Genomic DNA, 22,810 nt, shown 5'->3' with positions numbered 1-22,810 from the left:
ATGTCTTTTCTGTAAGTTTTCTTCTTCTCACTTTCACAATACATATGTGAATAGCCTCTTTATTTTCCTTAGAGGTGTTAAAAATAAAACTGAGACATGAAATAATATATGAAATACTTAAATTCACATTGAAAGCAGTTAGCATGTAACACTGGATACTGTAACTAATTTACTGATAAAAGATGCTTTTACATTTTTTTTATTTTTCAAATTTTTAAAGTTAATACTAGATGATTTACATATACTAAATATGATTTGAATTAAACTGGCTGAGTGAGAAGAACAATTAAAATGTTGAACCACAAAGTAAACATAATACTGGTCCTATATAGCTGAACTATAGAATTAGCAATTAAAATGATGACACATATCAGTGGTAAGGTAGATAGCTACTCAGAGAAGTTGTTAAAAAATGAAACACTGGCATTTTTAGACTTGTTCAGATGTAAAACTGTTTTTGTTTTGACTCATATTTTTTAAAATTGTCAGTTACTGAAAGGGAAGGATGGCAAGTAAAGAAATAAAGGTGCATTGAAGGCAGCAAGGGAGGCAATCAAAAACAAGGACTTCAAGGAAACTATCAAGCTGTGCAAGGTACTTTAGCTTTGAATGGAGAAATATTCTGAAAAGGATTAACCATTATTTTTTTCCTCTCCTTTGATTTTCATAGATTCTAGCAATCTTTAAAGCACTCTATGCTGTCTTAAGTATAAACAGTAGATAAACATGATATGATCAGATTCTTTTGTTTATGAAGTTTTTGATACAAGTATATTTTGGAAATAAAATACTTTGCTGGGCCTTGCATCTATGGCCAGTGCGGCTGCTATAACCATAGACTTGGTGCTATAAATTCATGTTTTGTTTTTTGTTCCATGGAGTTCTTAAATTTGTATTTTTTGGCATGCAGATCATTTTAGGAGAAGATAAGAACAATTATAATGCCTTGGTATTTGTTGGGGTGGCTGCTGAAGGTCTAGAACAATATGATCAGGCCTTGAAGGCATATCGACGTGCAGTAGAAATTTGTCCTGAACAAATTCTTGCATGGCAGGTATGGAATTATTTTCTTTTATTTTAAGTTTTGAAAAATAACTTACTCAAAGGAAACTTTACATTAATAAGCTGTGTGGGTGTACACTATTTGTAGCACTATATTATTTATCAGTGCATGCAGAGTTTGTAACATTACTGTCTCACGTGTCCAATAGGGTTTGAGCAGCTTATATGCCAAAAATCCAGGAATCATTGGTCAAGAAGAAATAATAGGAGTTTATGAAAAACTAGTGGATCTCTACTCAAAGTAAGTATCTCATATCAAAGATAATGATGATGATCTGTATAGCACCTTTCCCCACTATACGTGCCGATAATGGTGTCATCATTGACAAAGAGCACTGAAAAAAAGCCGAAATGCAGTAATCTAGGAAACAAATTATTAATCAAACAGCAATGGGCAAAAGCCAAAATCAAAGACACGAATGCAAGTCAATGTACGGTAATCAGATTTTTTAATACAAGCAGGACATTGACTTTTTAGATGAAAGCAGGACATTGGGCATCCCACCAGGACATTTTGTAAGCAGGCATGACACACAGTTAAAGGCAGGACTGTTCCACCTAAATCGGGATGTCTGGTCATCTTACAAATGGATAGTTATCTGTCTTGTGGCTGCATCAAGAAGTAAACAAAATGAATAGGAGGCAGAATTGTAGACAAGAAATTACACTGTTGATGGATATAAATGTGCATTCTAGCTTTAGATTTTTGAGATACATTCTGCTAATTTTTTTGTTCTTTTGTTTGGTTTCTCACCAGTGAAAAGGAGAAGAGGCATGATGCTGTGCTCAAGCTTATTTCTTTGTGGAAAGACTCAGATCTAGAGAAGGTTCTTAATTAATGCTCATTCTGTAGGAAACATTCAGAAGCTTTTAAGATCAATCATTTCAATCCCCCACCCACTCCCACCTGAAAAAAATTATTAACACATTACAAGCAATGGAAATCTCATGAAAAAATTAAATAGCTATATGTTACTGTTACGCGGCCCTATGCTCCACTGGGGGTGAATAGGAAAAAGAAGAAGAATGTTACTTTAACATGTAGCTGTTTTGGAAAAGTCACAGTCAAAAGTGTTGAAATATCTATGTTGCAGGCTCTGTCTATGTACCAGACACTGATGAAAGAGTTGGACCCAGGTACTAAAAGAACAGAAACAATACAACAGATGGTCATTTTACTTAAGAGTCAGCAGCTGCTAACACCTGATCAACAAGAATTAGTAAGAGAAAAAAAGTTAACAAATAGAATGATTGAGATTTGCAGGAAAGGAGATAAATATGGAAAGATTAAAAGTATGCTCCGTGTGTCTGCAAACGGAGAATTTGTATAGGTAGGTTCAGTTCTCATCTTAGCAACCAGTAGACACCCATGGTGAAGCCTTTTATGAATTTATTACCTGGTAAAATGACAATATCTTAGAACTTGATGTCAGTAAAACCAAAGAGATTGTCTTACATTTCTGTTGGAATTATCCTATGCCGTCCATGAGAAGGAGGTAGACATTGTTGACTCATTTAAGAGCCTGGACCTGAGCACTTTCTTCAACAGGAGCTTTTGCTGAAATACTTTCACTCGGGCTACCATGAAGAAGACTTAGTAGGATCTCTTCCTTTTCTGCAAGCTAAAGTCTTTCTCAGTCTCTGAGAGATTTCTCCACCTATTTTATAAACCTCACATCGACATTTTTAAAGGTGTCTGCAATTCTGTGTGATGATAGGCTGGGGCTCTAACTCTTTCCTTTATTATAGAGCTCTATTAATTGCCCTCTGGGATAGATGAAGTTGTAACTGTGTAACTGATCAGTGAATATTTTCCATTCAGTGTACATGTATTTTTGTAGATTTCTGCAACTTTAATTAGACTTTATGTTTCCTTATTTGTGTAATTCAGAAATACTAGAGTTTGGAAAAGATATAAATTTGCAAATCGCCTGTAATGTGCTTCTAAATTATTTTGACAATATGAATTATGTTTGCAGCTTCTGTCTGGACTTCAAGAGTTGTTGCATGCAGACAACATTGATGCTTCAGATACAGAGCTTGAGGAGTTGACAAACAATTACTTGAAACTCGTTCGAAAGGTATTTTGTTGTATTCTTATGTTGAATCATAGATGAAACACTTTATGAACTAATGGATTGTTAAGAACCTTTATAAAGTTTGTTTTAAAATTGGAAGATCAGTATAAAAAACAGTTTAGGAGTCTGTCTTGTATTTCAGAACAAACAAGAGCAGCTTGACAGTGAATGTTCACAACTTATAAAGCACTTTCCAACTTTGTCTGCACCAAGAGAAGTCAAATTACTGTTGTTGTTGGACCAGCAGATGGGAAAAGTGCAAAAGGGTATGATTAAAATTACTTCTCGGCATTTCTTTTCTTCTGCAGCACGGACAGCCATTATGTTAATTCTTAAATTTAGCCACAATATTCATAATACATCTTGACAAAGCCTCTAAACTGCAGTTTAATGCTTCCTAAATTTAGACTTGTTTATTTTAATGATAATAATAAATGCAAAATTTGTTTGGTGCATACTCACACTCATAAGGAGCATATATGCTCTTAGCACTTACGAACAAGAACAAGACATGGGTAGCCTATTAGGACAGAAGAACAATCAAACAACATTTGAACGATGGAAGGATAAACAAATAGAGAAAATGCAAAAAGGAACCAATTAACAAGGACTGAGAGTACCATGATTTTGCTAAGGAAGACAAATAGGGAAGTAGCAATAAGAGGGAAAAGGGGGAAGGGTGGGAAAAAGACTAGGATTGTGTGGACTGTTGTTAGGAGTGATGCTTAGCTTATGGAAGAGGTCTATTTTCAGTGCACATTTAAAGGATTCAATAGAGGTTAGGTGGCAGATGTGGAAAGGGAGAGAGTTCCATTGTTTCGTTGCACTGTAACTAAAAATATTTTGACCATGTTGTTGTTCTGGTGACAGGAATAGTTAGGAGACAGTCATTACACAGACAGGAATGTTGGTAGCATGCATAGAGAGAGAATGTGATAGATGGCGCTGATCCTGTGTATATTCCTGACGTCTGACACAGAAATGATCTTGGTTTCGCCCACCTTGATGTGATTTGGTGGACAAATGAGTGTAGGTTGATTTTTTCTTCTCGAGCATAAATAAATTTTCCATAAATTTTCCAGACAATGAAAAGACCAAGAAGATGGAAGAAATAGAAGATTTAATCTCCACTCTGACAGAACAAAGAAAGAGCCTAAATAGTGCAGAATTGATTTTGGCACAAGGATACTTGGCACTGAACAAGGATTCTGCAACCATTGCTCTGGACTACCTAAAAAAAGGTAATTTGTGAAATTGTTGAGATTAAGAATACATTATGATTTCTTTTTGTTAAGTTACATTATAAAAAAATTAAAGTTTGCTGTAATAAGTTAATGATTTGTAAGAGATTTTACCATTTAGGTAAAATGTGATAAAAAAGAAAATATGACATTGTCTTTTGAATTTCTTTAAAGACCTGCTGGATTGTTGAGAAACATTATGCTCAAAAGAGTCCTTTCATATCACTTATGCCTCAAACATAAAATTGCAAATAGAAACACAAACCTCAAGCAATTAAATAAAAATTATTTCCTCACCTGTTCAATCTCTATTTGGGCTCAAAGCTGTGTATAATATCCATACCAGTGGCATCATGGCTGATAAAAGCTGCCCAGAAAATACAAAATCTCAAATGCCCCAAGTGCAGATGTCAAAACTATTGTGACATTGCTAAATGCAACACCGATGATGGAATAAGTGTTTATACATTCCCAGAGGATCCATAGTAGGAAGAAGCTTGGCTTTGGGGAAGCAAACTCCATTGCCTTCTGAGTATCTTTCCCCTGCTGCGCCACTGCATTCATCATTGAGAAGACAGTGGTTCAACCTTGTTTGTGTGCATAGAGCGGACTTCACTGTGCCTGCACATATGAATGCACTTTGCTCCTTAATTTTGTAATACATTGTGTTTGTAACTTTGGGTTGCATTGCAGTTCTACATTCACTTGGGACATCAAGAAAATGCTAGTTTTCTTCTTTTATGTTTTTGCATATTTATATATTTTGTTTCCTGCGGCTGGTTGTGTTGCTGTAGTTAGATTCTTAGGTTAGATTCCTTATAAATTATTATTGTTATATAGTCTATAAACTGGAGTGAGGCAAGGTTGTATGCTCTCACCGAGACCTGTGGGAGAGAACCAACCAAAAACCTGCCAGCCAAGACATCAAGAAACGGAAGTGGGGCTGGATTGGTCACACCTTATGAAAGCCAGCCGACAATTTAACAAGACAAGCTCTGGGCTGGAACCCACAGGGGAGGCGCAAGGTTGGGAGACCCAGACAGACGTGGAGGAGATCAGTCCACAGAGAGGCAGAGACAGCTGGCATGACATGGTCCCAACTGGAAAGGGACGCCCTGAACTGGGTCCGATGGCGGGGTGTGGTTGCAGCCCTATGCTCCACTGGAGGCGAATAGGAACAAGAAGAAGGATATAGTTTATAAATTATCATTAAAATGCCAGAATGATTACATAAATATTGTATATTATCTGCATTCTTCATTGCTTGGCATATATAAACCTAGTACGTCATAAATGGCTTTCATTACAGCTTCGATGAAGTCTTAGGATTAATGTTGTGTGTAAGTTATATGTCATGTGTTGAGAAGCTGAAGACTATGTTGCACAGATTGGCAATATCATGACAGGATAATGTTACAAGAACCAATCCTCACTAGGCCCTTTCTAAGTAAGAATAAAAAAATTGTAATTAAAACTTTAATAATTACAGGTGTAAATGTGAAGCCTGACCTGTTTTGTGGTCACTTCTACTTGGCACAGTGCCTTCACAAACTTCATGAAGATGTTTCCTGTTTAAAGACATGCAATGATGGTTAGTTAATAAACTATTTACAATCTTTCTTTAAAGTCACTGTCATTCTTAGGCTGCTATTTAGGTTTTGTGAATTCTTCAATGACATTTTTTTGTCCTGTCAAGATTTCATATAATTATTGACAATAAGTACATTTTAATGGGATTAGTTTCGAAAAGGGTTGTTGATTTATAAGATGAACTTTTTAAAAAGAAAGATATGTTCACCTTCAATGACAGTTTTAGTTTTAAGCTGTACACAATTCCATTTTTGAAGCAGAAATTCCTGGTCTCCAATACCTCTTTTATGATTATTGGACAGATTGTAGATTTATTAATTACCTTGGCCTTCATGGGCTAACCTTTGATGGTCATCCTTTGTGGGGGTTGGATGGATGCAACAGGTAACTTCTGACCACAGATGCTTGGAAAGAACAATATTGTCTAGAGATAAGTAGAAGATTTTGCTTGTGAAAGCCAGCTTGAGTTGAAAATCTGTTAGGCTGTTTTTGTTTTTGTTTTTTTTAAAAAATATATCAATGATGACTTTTTCAGCTCTGACACTCCTGTCAAAAAAGAGTAGAATTGTGACTACAAACATAAATGATGCCGTTCAACATCTTTTTCTACTGGCTGCACATTGTTGCTATCAGCAAGGAACAAAGTACTCTTTGGCACAGTCTCTTGAATATTTAGATAAGGTTAGTGTAAATAATTATATGGATCCTTTCCTTTAGAGGATATATACATTTCTAAATGTGTACATTTTTGTGCTTGTTTGGATGTATCTTGCTGACTGTGGAATACACCTTAGGAGTAAAGGCTGTTTGGTATACTTGCAGCTTACAGAAGATACAGAGGAAACCCTTGTTCTGAGAGCATACATTATGCTTAGCCTTGGAGATTCAGATGAGCTAAAGGTGAAGAAAAAAACTCAGTTACTATCTTTTATTATTGAAATATGAGTGTTCTGTTATAATGTCGAATGACAGAAGAAAAAAAAGTAAAAATTGGCTATTGCCTTTATTTCAGAGAAAGGATTTTGGGTTGTGTGTTTTCTGCAGTATTATTCCTTAATTTTGGATACTGTCTTAATGTAATTTTGGATTATTAAGTGCCATTTAAGATTATTGTCTTCATGTACTTTTTGTAGTTAATTTTAAGGTAATGTTGTCATTTAATTTTATCTCCATATCTGGTTTGTGTAAAGGCATGCATAGAAAAATTAGAAACAAGCAACAGTACAGAAGTCCGAGCTCTTCAATCTTGGATAGCTTTTAAAAATAAAGAATACACAGCTGCTGTGACGGGGTAAGTTTTATTAGCTCAGTTTTCATTAATTATTACAGTCTGAAGCTCTGTCTTTATTCAGGTTAGTTTTATTATTACTGTCTGAGGCTCTATTTGCTTCCTGATAATGTTCTCAGATCAGCGATTAGTGTTTATATTGTCATCAGACAACTGTTGTGCGAAAGTATTTATCCATAATCTTTCTTTTTAGTCCTAGATAATTGTTTTGTTTCAGCCTAGAGAAATGTGTAGCTGAAGATCCCAATAATGCACTGTATCTGTTGAGATTGGGCTGTGCTCTTTGGGAACTAAGGAACACCAGTCAAACTGACAGACTTCAGGATCGGTGCTTCAATTTACTGCTAAAGGTGAGATTTGAGTCATTTTTTATGACACCTTTGAGCATTCCCTTTTCTTGATAAAGTAAACCAGCCAAGAATTGGCTGTGATGCTCATCATGGCTATGTATAAGATGTGCTTCAGTATTTTGTTAAATATGATGTTTATGAACTAGGTAATACTGGTAGCTATGCACTGTGTCTGCTATATTAGTACTGTTATTTTTTCCCATGTAGGCAGCAAAGTTGGATCCTTACCAGAGCCATACTTTCTTGTACCTTGGTCATTTCTACAGAGAGCTTAAAAATGATCAGCAGTAAGTTGCAAACAGAACCTTTGCTTGTTTCACCAGTGTACTATTTGAATGTTACCTTACACCATTACAAACAAGACTGCATGTTACAAATTAAATTTTTTTCTGGTCAGCAATGCCATCATGTTCATATATCTCTCACACCCATTGCAGCTAGCATCTGTCATGTTGCTACAGTCTAGCCCTAGATCTAACTACAGTTCTAAATCTTTCTAGTAGTTGAACATTTGCATGTTACTGACAAGTCTCACAGCCTAGAATGTTAGGTGGAAGAAGTGCATGAATGTTAACTGGCTTTTACATTTTCTCAATAAATGCTGTACATAAGCGCAGAGAGAGATATTGGAGAGTACACAGAGATGAATTATGAGCCTTGTTACCTTTCACCAGCATATGTCTTTGCTGTTTGTGTGTCACACATCAATCACACACGCACAAAACATGCACATGTCCTTTCATCCAACATCAACAAAAAACAGATCTGCCACTATAGGTCCTGTCTAATTTTAATAATACAACTGTACTACATTCTTGCTGTCACATCCACTTGTTCCCCAAATACTTTTACGCACACACACGACTTATAACTACAAGGGGTCTGAAGTCTTATTGTACAGCATCATAAGACCCCCAATCTAACTTTATCACTAACTAGATAAAGCCTGCTTGAACACCATGGAACCTCTACTTTCAAGAGTCAAGTGGTGTAAGCTGGTCTGGTTTGGTCATGGGACTTGGTACAATGCCTCATCAAAGACTGTCCTTCCAGATACCTTCAGTTGATGGAAAGTTTGGCACTGTACTTTTAAGGACTCGTGAGTCATTGATGATGACATTAGTACCTGGGCCTACATCATCATTAACACTATCTTCCCTCCTAGAACTGCTTCAGACTTTAAGCAGACCCATCGACAGAAGCATGTCATTTTCTGCAGTTGATTGCCCATACTTCTCATTAGTCAATTCTGTGTAAAATTTCAGTAGAAAATCAAAAAGGGAAAAGCTTCTGCGGAAAAAGGATTTTCTTTTTAACAAATGCTCATAGTAAAATTTAAACAAGATGACATTTCATTTTATCACCAATAAATTTCTAGATTTCTTGTTTTAAAAAAACTCAATATTTAACCGAAAGATTTCTTTATGTAATCTGTCTTCGACAAAGACACCTCATGTTTCTTGGACAGGTCACGCATAATGTATTGTGTGCTTGAATAATGGTGTGTTGTGTATTGTCTGAAAACATCAGCATTAATGATCCCCTCAGCATTTTTGAGACATCTCCATGTTGAAAATGCATTTTGTTTTTGTCACATTTGTTTTTGTGTATAAGTTGTTTTAAAATGTTTTTAGAAATCTGTATTTTGTATCTGTTCCAAAAAAATCTTACTGAAAATGTTTGTTGTGTAGGCGTGCCAGAAAATGCTACCAGAAAGCCTTTGCTTTAAATTCAAACAATGAAGAAGCAGGTGCTGCCCTCTGTGATATGATGGCTGAGTCTGGGGAGGAGGTAATTTGTTTTCTTATTTAAATAATTGCTTAGTGAAGAAAAAAGATTTCAGTAAAATTACAGATGAAGAATCCCTGATTTGACCAACCCAACCACCACCCTCTCCCTTAGAAAAAAATATATTCTGGAAGTATGCAGGCCTGATGAGATGGGGGGACAGGGGGTCTGGTGTATCCAGGCCCACCACTGTGATGGGGGCATGGCCTTGGTTAGTGGATTTTTTTTCATTTTTCTTTCCCTTTACTTTTTCTTTTAAAGAAAGGATAATGTAGCATTCCTCACTCTGACGATTTTTTTCTATGGAGTGGTTGCTGTGATATAGCCCTAGTTGCTGGCACGGCATTAAACACCAACAAACAAACATCTATGGAGTGGGGTACTACAAGTTTTATCCTTTAACATTATTTTCCTCATTTACTAACCACTCACATGTAAACAGTTTTATGTTCATGAAGTGATATAAATCCTAATGCACTTTTCCTAATGTTTGCAGTCTATACTACTTTGGTGAATGAAATGTAGATACTGACAATCAAATTGTAAGTGTATTACTATATGCTAAGAAAATAATTTACAATTACAATTACTATGGGCCCAGAGAGGTTGTCTGCCCCGGCCCCATGCTGGCTCTCGGTGACTCTGGTAGTATGAGTTAAAATAATTGCTACATTTTCTCTAAGCATCATTAGACTTCCTAAAATGAATCTCTGGCATTTTTTGTTATGTTTTTTGATTCAGGACAATGTGAAGACTCTTCTGGAAAATGTAACAGCCACTGCTGCTGCTGGTTGGTGAGTGTACATGCATGCACAATGGCAGATGAGTACATTTCAGTAAAAGCAAGCCGTCCAATAATTCTTCATATTGTTGTCAATGGTGTCAGTTTTGAAGCCTCTGAAGATTCAGAATGATGCTCCATTCTTTTCACTCTGTTGACCAGGCTTAAGGGAAGTTTTACTATCCTGCTTTCCTCTCTTTTGAAAGAAATGATTAAATAATGATAATGTTTTTCTGAAAGGAGAAACCTGTTTCATTCAAGTTACAAGTGAACAAAAATTCATTGAGGCATGAGAATTTGACCCTAGGGTACATGTAAATGTTTTCCCTGTTTTAAAGTTAACTAGGTATTTATTATCCCTTTTTAAACAATGTAGAATAAATATTACTGTATTACTGGCATCATTGCTGTTAGCGGAAATTTTATCTGCATTAGTTCTAATGTCACAGCTTTTTAGAAGTCTGTCTTGTAGATTTATGAAAAGAAAAACTTTTAAAAAATCTTGTCACATTTTTTTTTTTGTTTTTTTCCCCTCAAACCTTTAGTTCCAAATGGGCATGGTTGCGGCTTGGCCTTTCCCAGGTCCGAACAGGGGACTCAACTAATGCAATCGCTTCCTTCCAGTCAGCATTGCGGGCTGATCCCTCTGATGAGTAAGTTTTTTTTGTTTTTTTTTAAAGTTATGCGTATTGTTTTTTTGCTAGTTATAAATACTCTAATGAATAAGCCCATCTTTTGTTACTTAAAGTATGAGCAACTTTTCACAGCTATAAGAGGTTATTTTTGGTTAGCGTTTGTAGCTTGCTGCATCTGGAAACAGGAATAACATGGGCATGGCTTGAGCATGCTCACAGTCCAGTGAAATTAGTCTTTTATACATTGTTCAGACTGTAAGTGTTACTGTAAATCTGAGTGTGCTGTGTTTTTTGTCAGACATGTATGGGAGTGTCTAGCAGAAGCTTACCTGCACAGAGGAAGCTACACAGCAGCTCTCAAAGCATTTACAAAGGCAGCAGAGGTAACTGTCTTTTGCATTCATTATCACATATTTTATCAAAAAGATGAAAAGCAAAAATATGTTGTATATAGTATAAACTGTTGCCAGTAGCATTTTTCTGCATACTTGTTAAACATTAAGTGAAAAGTTTTTGAAATCTGAAACTTCCAAATAATATAAATAACATCAAAATACAGTATATAATTTATATACCAGTTTACACAAAGAGAACAGCTTGAAAGCAATTTTATTCAAAGGCTGGTTTCTAGTGAGAAATGTTTAATATCACAAATTACTGGCATCTGTGAAGAAAAATGATTTCTGTGTTGACTGCACCACATGACCTGATTATAGAAGGTAAATGATTACACTATCTCTTTAACTATCGAAAAGTTGTCTCCCTGACAGTGAGTTAGCCTGTTTTTGGCGTGCAGTGCATTCCACTAGTCAGGATGAGTAACTGTCCTCTAACAACGTAAAAGGCGAAACTCAAGGCCAACACCAGTTTTTTTCTTATGGTTTCTGTGATGTTCACTAGCTTCTGCTCTTTCGAAACATGACGCTCACTTCATTGTTCTTTTTTTTTTTTTTTTTGTGACAAGGACAGAGACTGCCAGACTTCTTTTCTTTGAGAAAAGATGTGCATTTCAGCAATGTTGCAGGTTTTATAGCGTGCGACATAACTGAGAATTCAGCTTGTCTTGTCACAGTTCTTATTGACACCAAACTTCTTTTCCTTAAGAAAAGATTTGACCTTGGTTCCAACTGTGCTACGACTAAAAGTCTTTGGATATAACTCCTTCTCTGGGTTTGCAGTGCTTAGTATGTTTTTCATACCAGCCTTGTGACGTAAGTGCCCTTTTGGTCTGAGCAGCATGGACACAAGTGTGGCAAGATGAGCTACCTCAGGTGGGATCTAAGTTGCGGTGGAAGGTTTCCATCGGCTGCAGATAAGGTACTAGCGGTCCCACTTTCCCGATGTGGCTGCCTTTTGATTTGGAGTTTGTATCTCCGGGTTTTTTATGTCGATAATGCCCCAACCCCACTCCCTCCCCTTTTTTCTTTTTTCTGTTTGCAGGAACACCACATTAACCGTAGGAAAAAAAAAACTGGTGTGTTGGCCTTGAGTTTGGCCTTTTATGCTGTTAGAGGGGAGTTACTCATCTGACTAATGGAATGCGCTATACACCAGGCATGTGATAGCTCACTGTCAGGGTGAAAACTTTTCAATGGTTAAAGAGCTAGTGTACCCTTTACCTCCTATGGTTATGTCTTATAAGTCTCAAAGAAAGAGAATTTACTTTCGAAATTCTATTTATTTAAAGAAACAGAATGTTGGTGTGAGTTTAGACCATTTCCTATCATTTCTTCCTTTCAGCTTCATCCAGACTCTACTTACAGTCTTTGTCAGTAAGTTTCTTGTCATTTACTTTGTTTTTAATGCAGGGAATTGCTTATCTAAGAGTTTGCAAATTTATGGAAGTGATCTTAATGATTTATGCTTTAGGAAGATCTGGAAAAGTTACAGTTTTAAACCTATTTTAAAAAATAAACTTAACTAATGCCAGGATTATTTCTTGTCAGAATTGCTAGTATCAAACAGCAATTAGGTGCTGACAGAAGCAGCTGATGAATACAAACTAGTCCTTAGCAAATCTTCTCACTATGTGCCAGCACTCAAAGGTAAGTGCATTTGTGCTGCCTGATAATTTTTTAATATTTATATATATGACTAAATGTTGATACACCTTTTCATCTAATTCATTTCAGTTGGGTTTTCTTCTCTCTTTTCCTCATACATTCAGAATAAAGTTCAAAGTAATTTTACATGCTTAAAAGGTATTTAAACCTCCAGAGAAAGAGTTACAGAGTTGTTGTGACTGTAATAAGCTGTCCCTCGTTGGCTGGCTTTTGTTTGTTTGTTTCATTTTTTTTACAGGCCTTGGAGAAACCTATCTGCTTATGTCACGTCGTTTTCTGGATCAGTGCCTGACAGGCCTTGCTTTGGATCATTGTCAGCAAGCCATCACTTGCCTCACTCGGTGAAATATTACTGACATTCATTATTTTGGAGATTTTAATAAGTATTACACATCATGTGTAAGTAATAATAAGAAAAACATTTCTTTAGTGCACTTTCCTGCTGGCAGCAAGCTCAAAGCACTCTGACATAAACAATCGACTCACAATATCTTTGCAGAGCAATCCTCTTAAGCCAGTTATGCCAAGGGACATCACTCTCTCTTTAGTCAAGTTCATGTAGAGAGAAGATTTTAAGTATGCATTGACAAAATGTGCAAGCTTACCTGTCACCCACCTCATGCATACCATTCACATCTACTTGTGGTTAATGATGCATATCTCTTTTTTGCACTTTAGAAAAAATATGTCATGAAAAGTCTAAGGAAGAGAACACATCATCAACCATTTGTGAATGTTAATGGCTGGTGCTGTTGACAGATAAGGGAATTTCTTACTACGCCAGCATAGTACTGAGGCTGTGTGAAATGTTGAAATCAGTCATTCAAAGTACTTGAAGTATTTTAATCATATATAAGGCACTAAAGCCATGTTGCCTTAGTTGCCGATTTATAATGTCATTTCAAATCATTTCTCTTCACTAGAAGCACGTCAGTAGAAGCTTTAAGAAAATAAATCTCTTAGCTTTGTTTGGTTAGTGATTGGTGATAATATTATCTGTTGTCTTCTGTGTTGTTAAGGGCAGCAACTCAGCGACCTGACCTTTCCTGTCTGTGGAAACTACTTGGGGATTGTTGTACTCTTTTGCAAGGGGTGAACTCCAGAACTTTTAGGTAGGAGAAAATAACCAGAAAAAGATCAAAATCAAGTTTTAAGATTCCATTTAAATAAAAATAAATTAGATATATTTATCTGTAATTTTTAGATACTAAAACAATGTTTACACAATACTGTCTGCAGCATTTGTGTTCCAAGGCGTCTTTGTCAAGCAACTTCTGCAGATGACAAAGATGTTATCTCCATTGGCAAACTGGAAATGTTGGAGCTTGCAACAAAGTAAGTTCTATACCTCAGTCTGCATTATCTCTAAGATTGTTTCCAAGCAGCTGCTGAACACTTTTACCATAAAAGTTGCCATACTATTATAAATATTAAGTGTGTGCTGGGCAAAATTTATTTTGTTTTTTTATATGAGTACAGTGGACTTCTCACCCACCTAGCATAAATCAAAGATTTATTTGAAAGAACAATATTCCTCCAAACATCATCACCAGCAATAAGAATTTAGGCTGAATTTGGCAGGTGCTACGGAAAGGCCCTCAAAATTCTTCCTGAAAATTCTTCTCTTTGGCACGACTTTGGTATCAGCTTCTACTACCAGTGCTGTCAGTTGAAGAGCAGTTCTGAAGCAAAGCTTCTTGTTGAAAAATCTATCAGTGTTCTGAAAAAGGCAGTTAGCCTGGAGCCAACTGATCCCACACATTGGACAGCATTAGGTGTTGTTGCAGCCAGCCGCTGTAAGTAATGTTATATTACAACATTGTCACAGTTTTTTTCAGCCTCAGCTCAGCTTCTGAAGAACTTTCTACAAGTTTAAACAGTGGAAAGGGCACCAGACTTTCCTCTGAATTCCTTAGAAGTTATAATCCAAAATAAATAAAATAAAATAAATCTTAAAAATTATTTGCTAACCAATAAATATTTTCTGGATCCATAAGTCAAATAACATTGTCCAATTTACTCAGAGCTAATACTTTAATAACTAAAATTTTGTTATTGCCTTGATTTAAATTTCTTTTACAGATGCCAAGAACTATTCCCTTGCTCAGCACTGCTTCATCAAGTCTATAGAATGTGAAAGCAATGTGAGTTTTTAACCCATAATTCAGTCTTCTTTATACTGTACCAGATGACACGATAATGTAGAGTTCTCCCTACTTGCTACCCAATCTCAGCAGTCCGCTCCTGACTGGTCATACAGACATGTCCAGTCCCTCTTGAATCTGTGGCAGTGTAACAACCAGCTTTAGCATGCCAGGGTTGGACAAAGTGTTTCTGGCAGTCTAGTCTTACCTTTAAGCCTGATAAAAGATAAGGTAAACATTTGTAAACAGGACAAAATGTCATCTCTTGACATGGTTTGTCTTTACCACCTGCACCCATCTGTGCACGGACCAAGAGTGGCAAATATCAGCATGGCCACAATTTGAGACAGCAAAGAAAAGGTTGGCAGAAGACAGACTCCACCGCATGTGTGTAAGGTTTCTTGTCACCGCAAAACCAAAATAAAGTAAATAATGGTAGCGAAAACACAACTTACATGGTCAAAGCTGGAGGAAAAACTGGAGAGGTGAACTCACTAGCTAGACATGGCCTGATGGGGTTGAGTATGTGTGCTCCCTGTTTATTGGTCAACTTTGATCAATAGGAAGCAGACAGCTGGAATTAAGTGGCTAGCAGCATGAATTCCACATAGTCATGTCATCTGGTAAAGACTCAAAAAAAAAAAGTATTATACTACCAAATATTTTATTTTTTTGTGTGCCATGGATCTCTATTTCACTTTGTCAGTTTTGTGCTTACATGATGACATGACAGCTAGAAGTGTTTTACCAATCTGTGATAAGATGTTTTTCTGTTAAAGCGACACTGGAATGCTAATGAATGTTTTGGTTTCTCTCACTTTAGAATGCTGTGGCCTGGACAAACCTTGGTACTGTGTATCTCCAGAATGATAACTTCAAAGTAAGTGTACATGCCTTCCCTTAATCATTCCAGCATTGCTGCCTCCAAGATGGACAGAATCACTTGGTGTGACATGAAATATTACTTTTGAGTTCATTAACAAGTACCTAACTGAGATAAATGTAATATGAAACCGCAAAACATTGGATGATATGGAGAGAATATTTTTACTTTGTATTATTTTTTCACTCCCCCCCCACCTCCCAAAAAAGGGATGATCTAGATAAATGACAGTGGAACTCTGTCATCTGAATATGTGCCATTATATTCCTGTGCTGTTATGTTTCATTACATTTTTTCTGCATTATGCATATTTTGTTGGCATGTTAACAAATGATTTTTGATTATCTAAAAAAATGCCTCACAGTAGATGGGAATTAATCTCTCATTTGCTTATGTTCTTTAAAGCTAGCCCACGAAGCTTTCAAAGTGGCACAAAACCAGAATCCTGAGTACATTACCAGCTGGATTGGGCAGGTCAGGGGCAGATCATCTCAAATAACTATAATATTCTTTCTCACCAACAAAATTTTGTTACTTATGAGTGAATGTTTGCAAGCATGAATAGTGGCAGGCACAAGGCTTTTAATATTTTCTTCCTTGAACTACTTTTGTATTATATTTTTAATTTATAGATAGAGATTGGAATATTTTGGTTAGAGCTTTGTTTTGACAGCTTTTTTATGGTAATCTTTGAAAGAACATTTGAGAAATTAGTTGAGACTGTACCAGCAACAGTAGTCTTACAGATTGCTAAGTTTCATCTATGGCCGCAGATCTCAACCGGTGGTACACATACCCCTAGGGGTAAGGCAGGGGTTATGCAGGGGTATGCAGCAACATAAATAAGCACATGTCATTATGAAAATAAGTACTTTTATGCGCGAACTTACACACGACGGATACCTGCAAAACATACTTTCACCCTTTGGGGTACAGTCACGAAAAAGGTTGAGAATCTCTGGTCTTTGGTAACATGCACAGGACCTGATAGCTGAGATTGTTACATATGAAGATAATATCCTAAGATTTGTCCATGGTTTTATCTTATGTACAGGGCCTGATAGGGGAAATTGTTGCACATGAAGATGCAATGGACCTTTTCCGGCACACCACTGACATTGGTGTTCATGTGAGTGCTGAGATGCACACACAAGCTTTTTTTATCTTTAGCCTGTACATATTAAGCACCAAAGCAAATTAACTGGTGATCATAATTTCATCAGTCCTTTAGAAACATTTACTATTTTTAAAAAGATTGCAACATTATTTTGTATTTTTTAAGGTAGGTATATATTATTTGAAATTGTCTTCCATTTTCAGTCAGTGCATTGGAGAGAGAAAATGAGATGGGAGGAGAGATGGAATTCATTTAAATATCTTTCCTATACATTATTTATAATTATTTTCATATTTAAGACATGGTTGTCTGATTTGACTGATCTTCTGTAGCTGTCTGATGTTGATATGCAGTTTATTTTTAATTTCTAATATTAACATACATTTGTCACTAATTTTTTTTTTCTTGTTAGATTATTAAATTGTTAAATGCGTGGTGAGCACTAAGTGTGATACTAAATTATATGTCAGGTCAGGTGCTTTGATTATATATGTTTGCTGAAATGAACACATGCAGATGGAGAGTTGTATTGGCTATGGTCACTGGGTGATTACAACTCTTCTGGATGTCACCAACCAGCACACACCTGCATTCCAGTACTGTATCAAACAGATGGCTGCCATTCCTGTTGCAGTGACAGCTCTTACTAGATTTACACGTAAGCAAACCAAAACAGATATCTGCATGTGCTTAAAACAGTTATAACCCTGCAGTAGGCTGTAATTAATCTTCTTGATAGTCCTTTTAAACTGTCTTCTGTTTAATTGCTTTTTTGTTCATTTTATGCAGAATAATTCCTTAAGGAAGATTAAAATGAAAACTTCTAATTATGTATGTAGCTGCATGTACTGAAGATTTGCTGCTAGTTATCTTTAGGTTATATTCACAGGGCTTAATGAGTCAGACCCATGGGCTCACAACATGCTTGCTTTGCTGCTTGAGCACCAGGGCCTTCTGGTTTCCGCAGAGGATAGCCTGCACAAGTGAGCTCTGAGCAGGACAAATCTGCATTACAATTTTACTTAGGTTTTAATTGTCTTAGATATTGATAACAAACCACTTTATAGCTTACCGATTGATGTTCTTTTTACCTTAATATTTGTGTTCTCTAATTTCTAATTTTGCTGATGTTATGTACTCTTACATAAACTCAATATTTGAGACTTTTACTCTTTTCAGAGCTGTAGAACTTCTGAAGGAATCTGGGATTGCTGAAGTGAAGTGCCATCAAAGTCAGACTGAATTTAGCCAGGTTGCTAAGGTAATGATAACTATGTTGATAAATCAGCATTATGTCACTTATTCTAAAGTGCATTTTCAATATTTTCTTATCTAAATGAAAATCCACTGTTTTTTGAGTAGTGTACAAGTATCAACAATAAGAAAACATCAAAAATCATTTAATATAAATTTTAGTGTTTATGGAAATTGTTCCATTTTTGCAGCAAAAACAAGAAATATGATGAAGCAATTGCTGTGTTCAGGAATGTGAGAAAAGTGCCACGTTCACTGATCTGTGTCAGTTTGGTTTATTATTATACTGTGCTGGTAAACTGACAGACAGTTACAGAGGTAAATCCGGATGTGCTTTGTATTCTTTTTCCAACATTTGAGCGCCTTTTCTTTCTTTTTTTTAAAAATCTGGATATACTTGAATGTGTTCTTTTAGTTTTGGAATATTTTTGCTGTGACTTTTGATTTTTATGTATTTTATATATTTTTTATATTTCACACATAAAGTTCTATTTCTTGGTAAGTCATGACTTTGATCAGACTTAGTTGTCTTTGCACAAGTTAACTTCTCTTTGATCCAAGTTCTTCTGCACAGGTTTTGCCCAACCTGCCCTTTCATAAACATTTTAATAATCTATTGCTTTCAGGATACTAACTCAAAATAAGCAACAGTCCAGCTGTTTACCGTTTCTGTAAATGCATGGGGGCCTTATAAGTGACCATTGTCTATGTCTTCTACAGTGTATCAGCTTGCCCTTTCAATGGCTACCAGTGATACAGACAAGTCTGATGTCTATGCTGCTTTGGGAATGGTAGCATTTAAGTGTCAGGATCTTAATGGAGCAAAGACCGCTCTTTTTACTGGGTATGTGGAATTTCCTTCATTTATTTTACCCAATGACCTGACTGTTAGAAACTTAATAACCTCGTAGCGGACTTTCATGACAGGAGCTCTCCATTCCATACAGTTACCATCTTTCATTTAAATGTAGTTTAACTATATTTCCTGCAAATGGCATCACTTAAACATTTCAAAAATGCTCTTAAAATGGTGTGTCAATGATAATTTTATTTGTTGTTGGTTATTAGGTGTAAATATTGGAACACATTGCACTTCTTGCCACCACTCTGATTCTAAGCAATGAATTGTTTTGCTTGTCCATGTGGGAAGAGTTAACCACACAAATTGCTGCCCCTGGTCTTTAGGGCAAGCAGTCCTGGCTGCAGTACCCAGGTGCATCCACCATGAACTGCTATTTAACATATAGCTCTGTGAGGAGAATACATCAGGTTTTGTTTTTTTCAAATTCAAGGGCTACAGTACACATGCACAGAACATTGATCATACCTCCAGAGACATAGAGAACACAAAACAAAAATTATGATTATGATGATGAAACCCAAATTATGTGTAGGCTGTCATCCTTCTCTCAGTTACCAGATCTGTCCATCATCTGTCCGTGGCCTCTTAGCATTGTGTGCACTTGGAATGGTCCAGATGGATTTGGATCTCATAGAAGCTACCCTGAAAGAGCTGTCTGACCTTGTGCAAGGGGCGAGAGTCTTGTTGATGTAGCAACTTTGAAAGTCGCTTTTAAAGTGGGGCAGGTAAATGAGATTTTAGTAGCTGTAGAATGGTTTTATAAAGTAGGTGCATGATTGTAATGATAATGAATATGTGACCCACCACCACAAAATAAGTCTCAAGCCGCACAGTTTCCTCCAGAAAGGTGATTAGGTCAACTTTGTGCCATAAGACTTGCACACATCAATTACAACTCAATCAATTTGAGGACTAAGAAAACAACTTTAGTATCAAAAGAAATGTCAAAACCTGTACATTTTAAAAATATAAAAATATCTTAAATTTCCAACTTAAGACTCATTCTGTGGAAGTGGGCCACATTTCTATGGCTGGAATAATAATATTATATCATGCTGAATATAATTTCTGTAATGGACATGACTGAAGCATCACTCTTACATTACAGAAGACACTTCCTGTTTGATCATTTACACCAAATTATTATCTCTCTCAGGATGGTGCAGGTGAGGCTGTTGCTTATGTGCAGCAGTTACTGCAGCAGCATCAGGGCCTTGCAGGCCTGTGGCTGTTGGCAGCACGGGTGGCATTTCAGCATTTAAAGGATGGAGCTCTGGCTTTGACCTTTACAAAGGAGGCCGTTAGTCGTGGATCACCAAATCATCAGGTGACATTTAGAGACTTGAAAAAGGCATTTGATGGTCAATGCATGTTCGTTTATTAGAAAGAGAAGAATTTCTTGATATGTAAGCATCTGTGTCAGTGAACTCATATTGACATACAACGTATTTCATTCTCAGTTTATCATATTACAGGATGCATTGCAGTGTCTCTCCATGGCTCAGCTACAGTTAGGAAAGCACAACATCAGAAAAGCCCATGAAAATGCTTTAAGTGCAGCGCAAAAGGCTTATCATATCAATCCAGGTATCTTGACTTTCCCTAGCTCCTCTTCATTGATCTATTTTGAATGTGTACATGATGGTCCTGATAAATGTTTATCTTTTGAGTCATTAATTCACTGCCTATGGTTTTTCAGTAATAGTGTTGAGCCTCTGTCGCATCTCATGAAACAAATGAAGCCATTTTCTGACTTTTCCAGACAGTGTGTCTAATACCTGTCTGCTGGTGAGTGCCCTTCATGGTAAGGCAGTCATCCAACATGTTATGAGAGGGGAAACAACTCTGATTGACTATGAACGTCGGCTTCTGGATCAAGTACTGACTTCCCCAGACCTGAGTCCTGCTTTGATGTGTTGGTGTCTCAAGCAAAAATCAGTAGCACAGATTCTGACGATGGACATGTCTGGTGTTTTGGAAACAATCAGAAAGGTAATTAAATGGAAAAAAGCACTGTGCAGCTTGCTTGTTGCTAGACTTTCTTGTTCCATCTCTTATCATGTTTACCATCAAGTTGTTTTCATGGTTATATTTTATTATTGCATTCTTTGTAGATTTCTGAGAACTTTCCAGAAGAACAGCTTTATTCTTCAGTATTGGAGTGTGTTGTGAACAACAAACACAATGAGCTGGAGGCCTTGGTCCTTAGAAATGATTCAGACTTCTTCTTCTGGCAGGTTAGATATAATCAGATATATTTTATTTAAAGAAGTCTGCAATTATTGCTATCACAGTTTAAGATTGTTTACAAAGTGTACTGTGATGTCTCCTAAAAATAACCCGCTTGTGCATTATCTGAATGTCACATTTTAAAACTTTTTTGTAAGGCTGGAACAGTATCTTCTAATATTGATGGAGATACAGAAAAAAGGAAATGGTAGTCCCATGACCATATAGTCATAGGGGAACCATCTGTCTCTCTGTTAATGTATCTTATCTTTGTCCCTGTCTCCATGTTTCTGTGAATCTATGAAGGGGGTGAGAGAGGACAAAGGAGTAAATGTGAAGGAAAGAGGTTTGGGATGAACTTTGAGAAGGACAGAGGTTTGTGTGAGATGGAAGGGAGTGTATTTAATAAAAATTGACTTGTTGATATTATTTTGCTCTTATTTACAGATTTTGCTGAAAGGACTTGTGAATGAAGAAAAATATTCAGAAGCTGGAATTTTGATGAGGCAGGCTCTGCAGAAAGCTAGAGGGGAGAGGTAAAGTTTGTCATTCAAACACTATATATCACAATAGTATGTAATGCTCATCAAGTCTTTAGATTTGAATTTACCATTAAAAAAGGGTTAGGGTTAGGGTTTGTCTGCAATTACATAAGAAGCAAAATACATCGTTTTTCATTACAGACATTTAATCTGGTTATGTACAAAATGTCTGATATATACATGTGCGTGCATGGGGACAATATATGCACTTTGTTAACAGTAATTTACAGGTCAAGCAGGTGTGTGTGGCTTACATAGCATGGCTGGCAGCCCAGCAGTTACTGGTAAGTCTCAAACAGCTAATGGTAGCATGACTTGTAATATCTGTGTACCTCAGGTAATAAGAAAATAGAGAACACCCTGTGTTCTACAAATATCTATTCAAATTTTCTATATCTAAGTCACATAGGAAAATATTATTCAAGTATGCCAACAGTTTTTACAGTTCTGTCTATTTCTCAATTCTTCAACCAATCATAGTGTTTGCATATGCTTGTGTTTCTGTATGGTTGACTGTCATTTATTTTGTTGTCTTTTACGTGGAGCACATTGAGATCTTGTCCACATGAAGAAATGAGCTTTACTGATATCATTATTATATCTCCAATGCCAGGTGGACTCAGGAAAAAAAGGGCACATTGATGAAGAAGCCCTAAATGCAGAGCTTGAGGAAGCTGTGCAGACTATAGCCCAGCTGTCCGATCAGCCATACACTGCAATGCAGCTGCTCCAAGCTTTAGTCCACATTACAGACAACCAGAGGCAAGGAAAAAGTGTTTTATAGTGGATATTAGCTACAGAGCTGGGCAGGAATATTTTAGTGTAATGTTTTGTTTGCTTGGATCAGTTACCTTAATTAATGAACTTAAAGTACATAATGTTTGTACAGATATACATAATTAA

General features: G+C 36.4%; 1 protein-coding gene across 1 annotated transcript; it reads left to right on the top strand.

Annotated features, from left to right (window-relative positions):
* LOC112554506 (tetratricopeptide repeat protein 37-like) lies at window positions 1-22,669 on the top strand. The gene is given in 43 exon segments (XM_025222290.1): window positions 1-11; window positions 519-594; window positions 911-1,054; window positions 1,212-1,303; window positions 1,820-1,889; window positions 2,157-2,282; window positions 3,042-3,143; window positions 3,283-3,406; window positions 4,223-4,381; window positions 5,871-5,972; window positions 6,507-6,652; window positions 6,794-6,871; window positions 7,162-7,262; window positions 7,477-7,609; window positions 7,817-7,896; window positions 9,301-9,400; window positions 10,139-10,191; window positions 10,724-10,831; window positions 11,112-11,196; window positions 12,554-12,585; window positions 12,760-12,786; window positions 12,788-12,858; window positions 13,115-13,217; window positions 13,896-13,988; window positions 14,116-14,211; window positions 14,458-14,672; window positions 14,959-15,020; window positions 15,844-15,900; window positions 16,309-16,377; window positions 16,958-17,032; window positions 17,537-17,678; window positions 17,910-18,003; window positions 18,200-18,281; window positions 18,487-18,592; window positions 18,995-19,118; window positions 19,688-19,828; window positions 20,226-20,256; window positions 20,293-20,463; window positions 20,612-20,723; window positions 20,899-21,128; window positions 21,251-21,373; window positions 21,813-21,901; window positions 22,128-22,669. Coding segments are annotated over 43 exon segments (4,329 nt in total). The 3' UTR covers window positions 22,222-22,669.
* The last annotated feature ends 141 nt before the right edge of the window (window positions 22,670-22,810 follow it).

Source organism: Pomacea canaliculata, linkage group LG13 (assembly GCF_003073045.1).
Source record: "Pomacea canaliculata isolate SZHN2017 linkage group LG13, ASM307304v1, whole genome shotgun sequence".
NCBI classification, from domain to species: Eukaryota; Metazoa; Mollusca; class Gastropoda; order Architaenioglossa; family Ampullariidae; genus Pomacea; species Pomacea canaliculata.
This window is presented reverse-complemented; position numbering and strand designations above follow the sequence as displayed.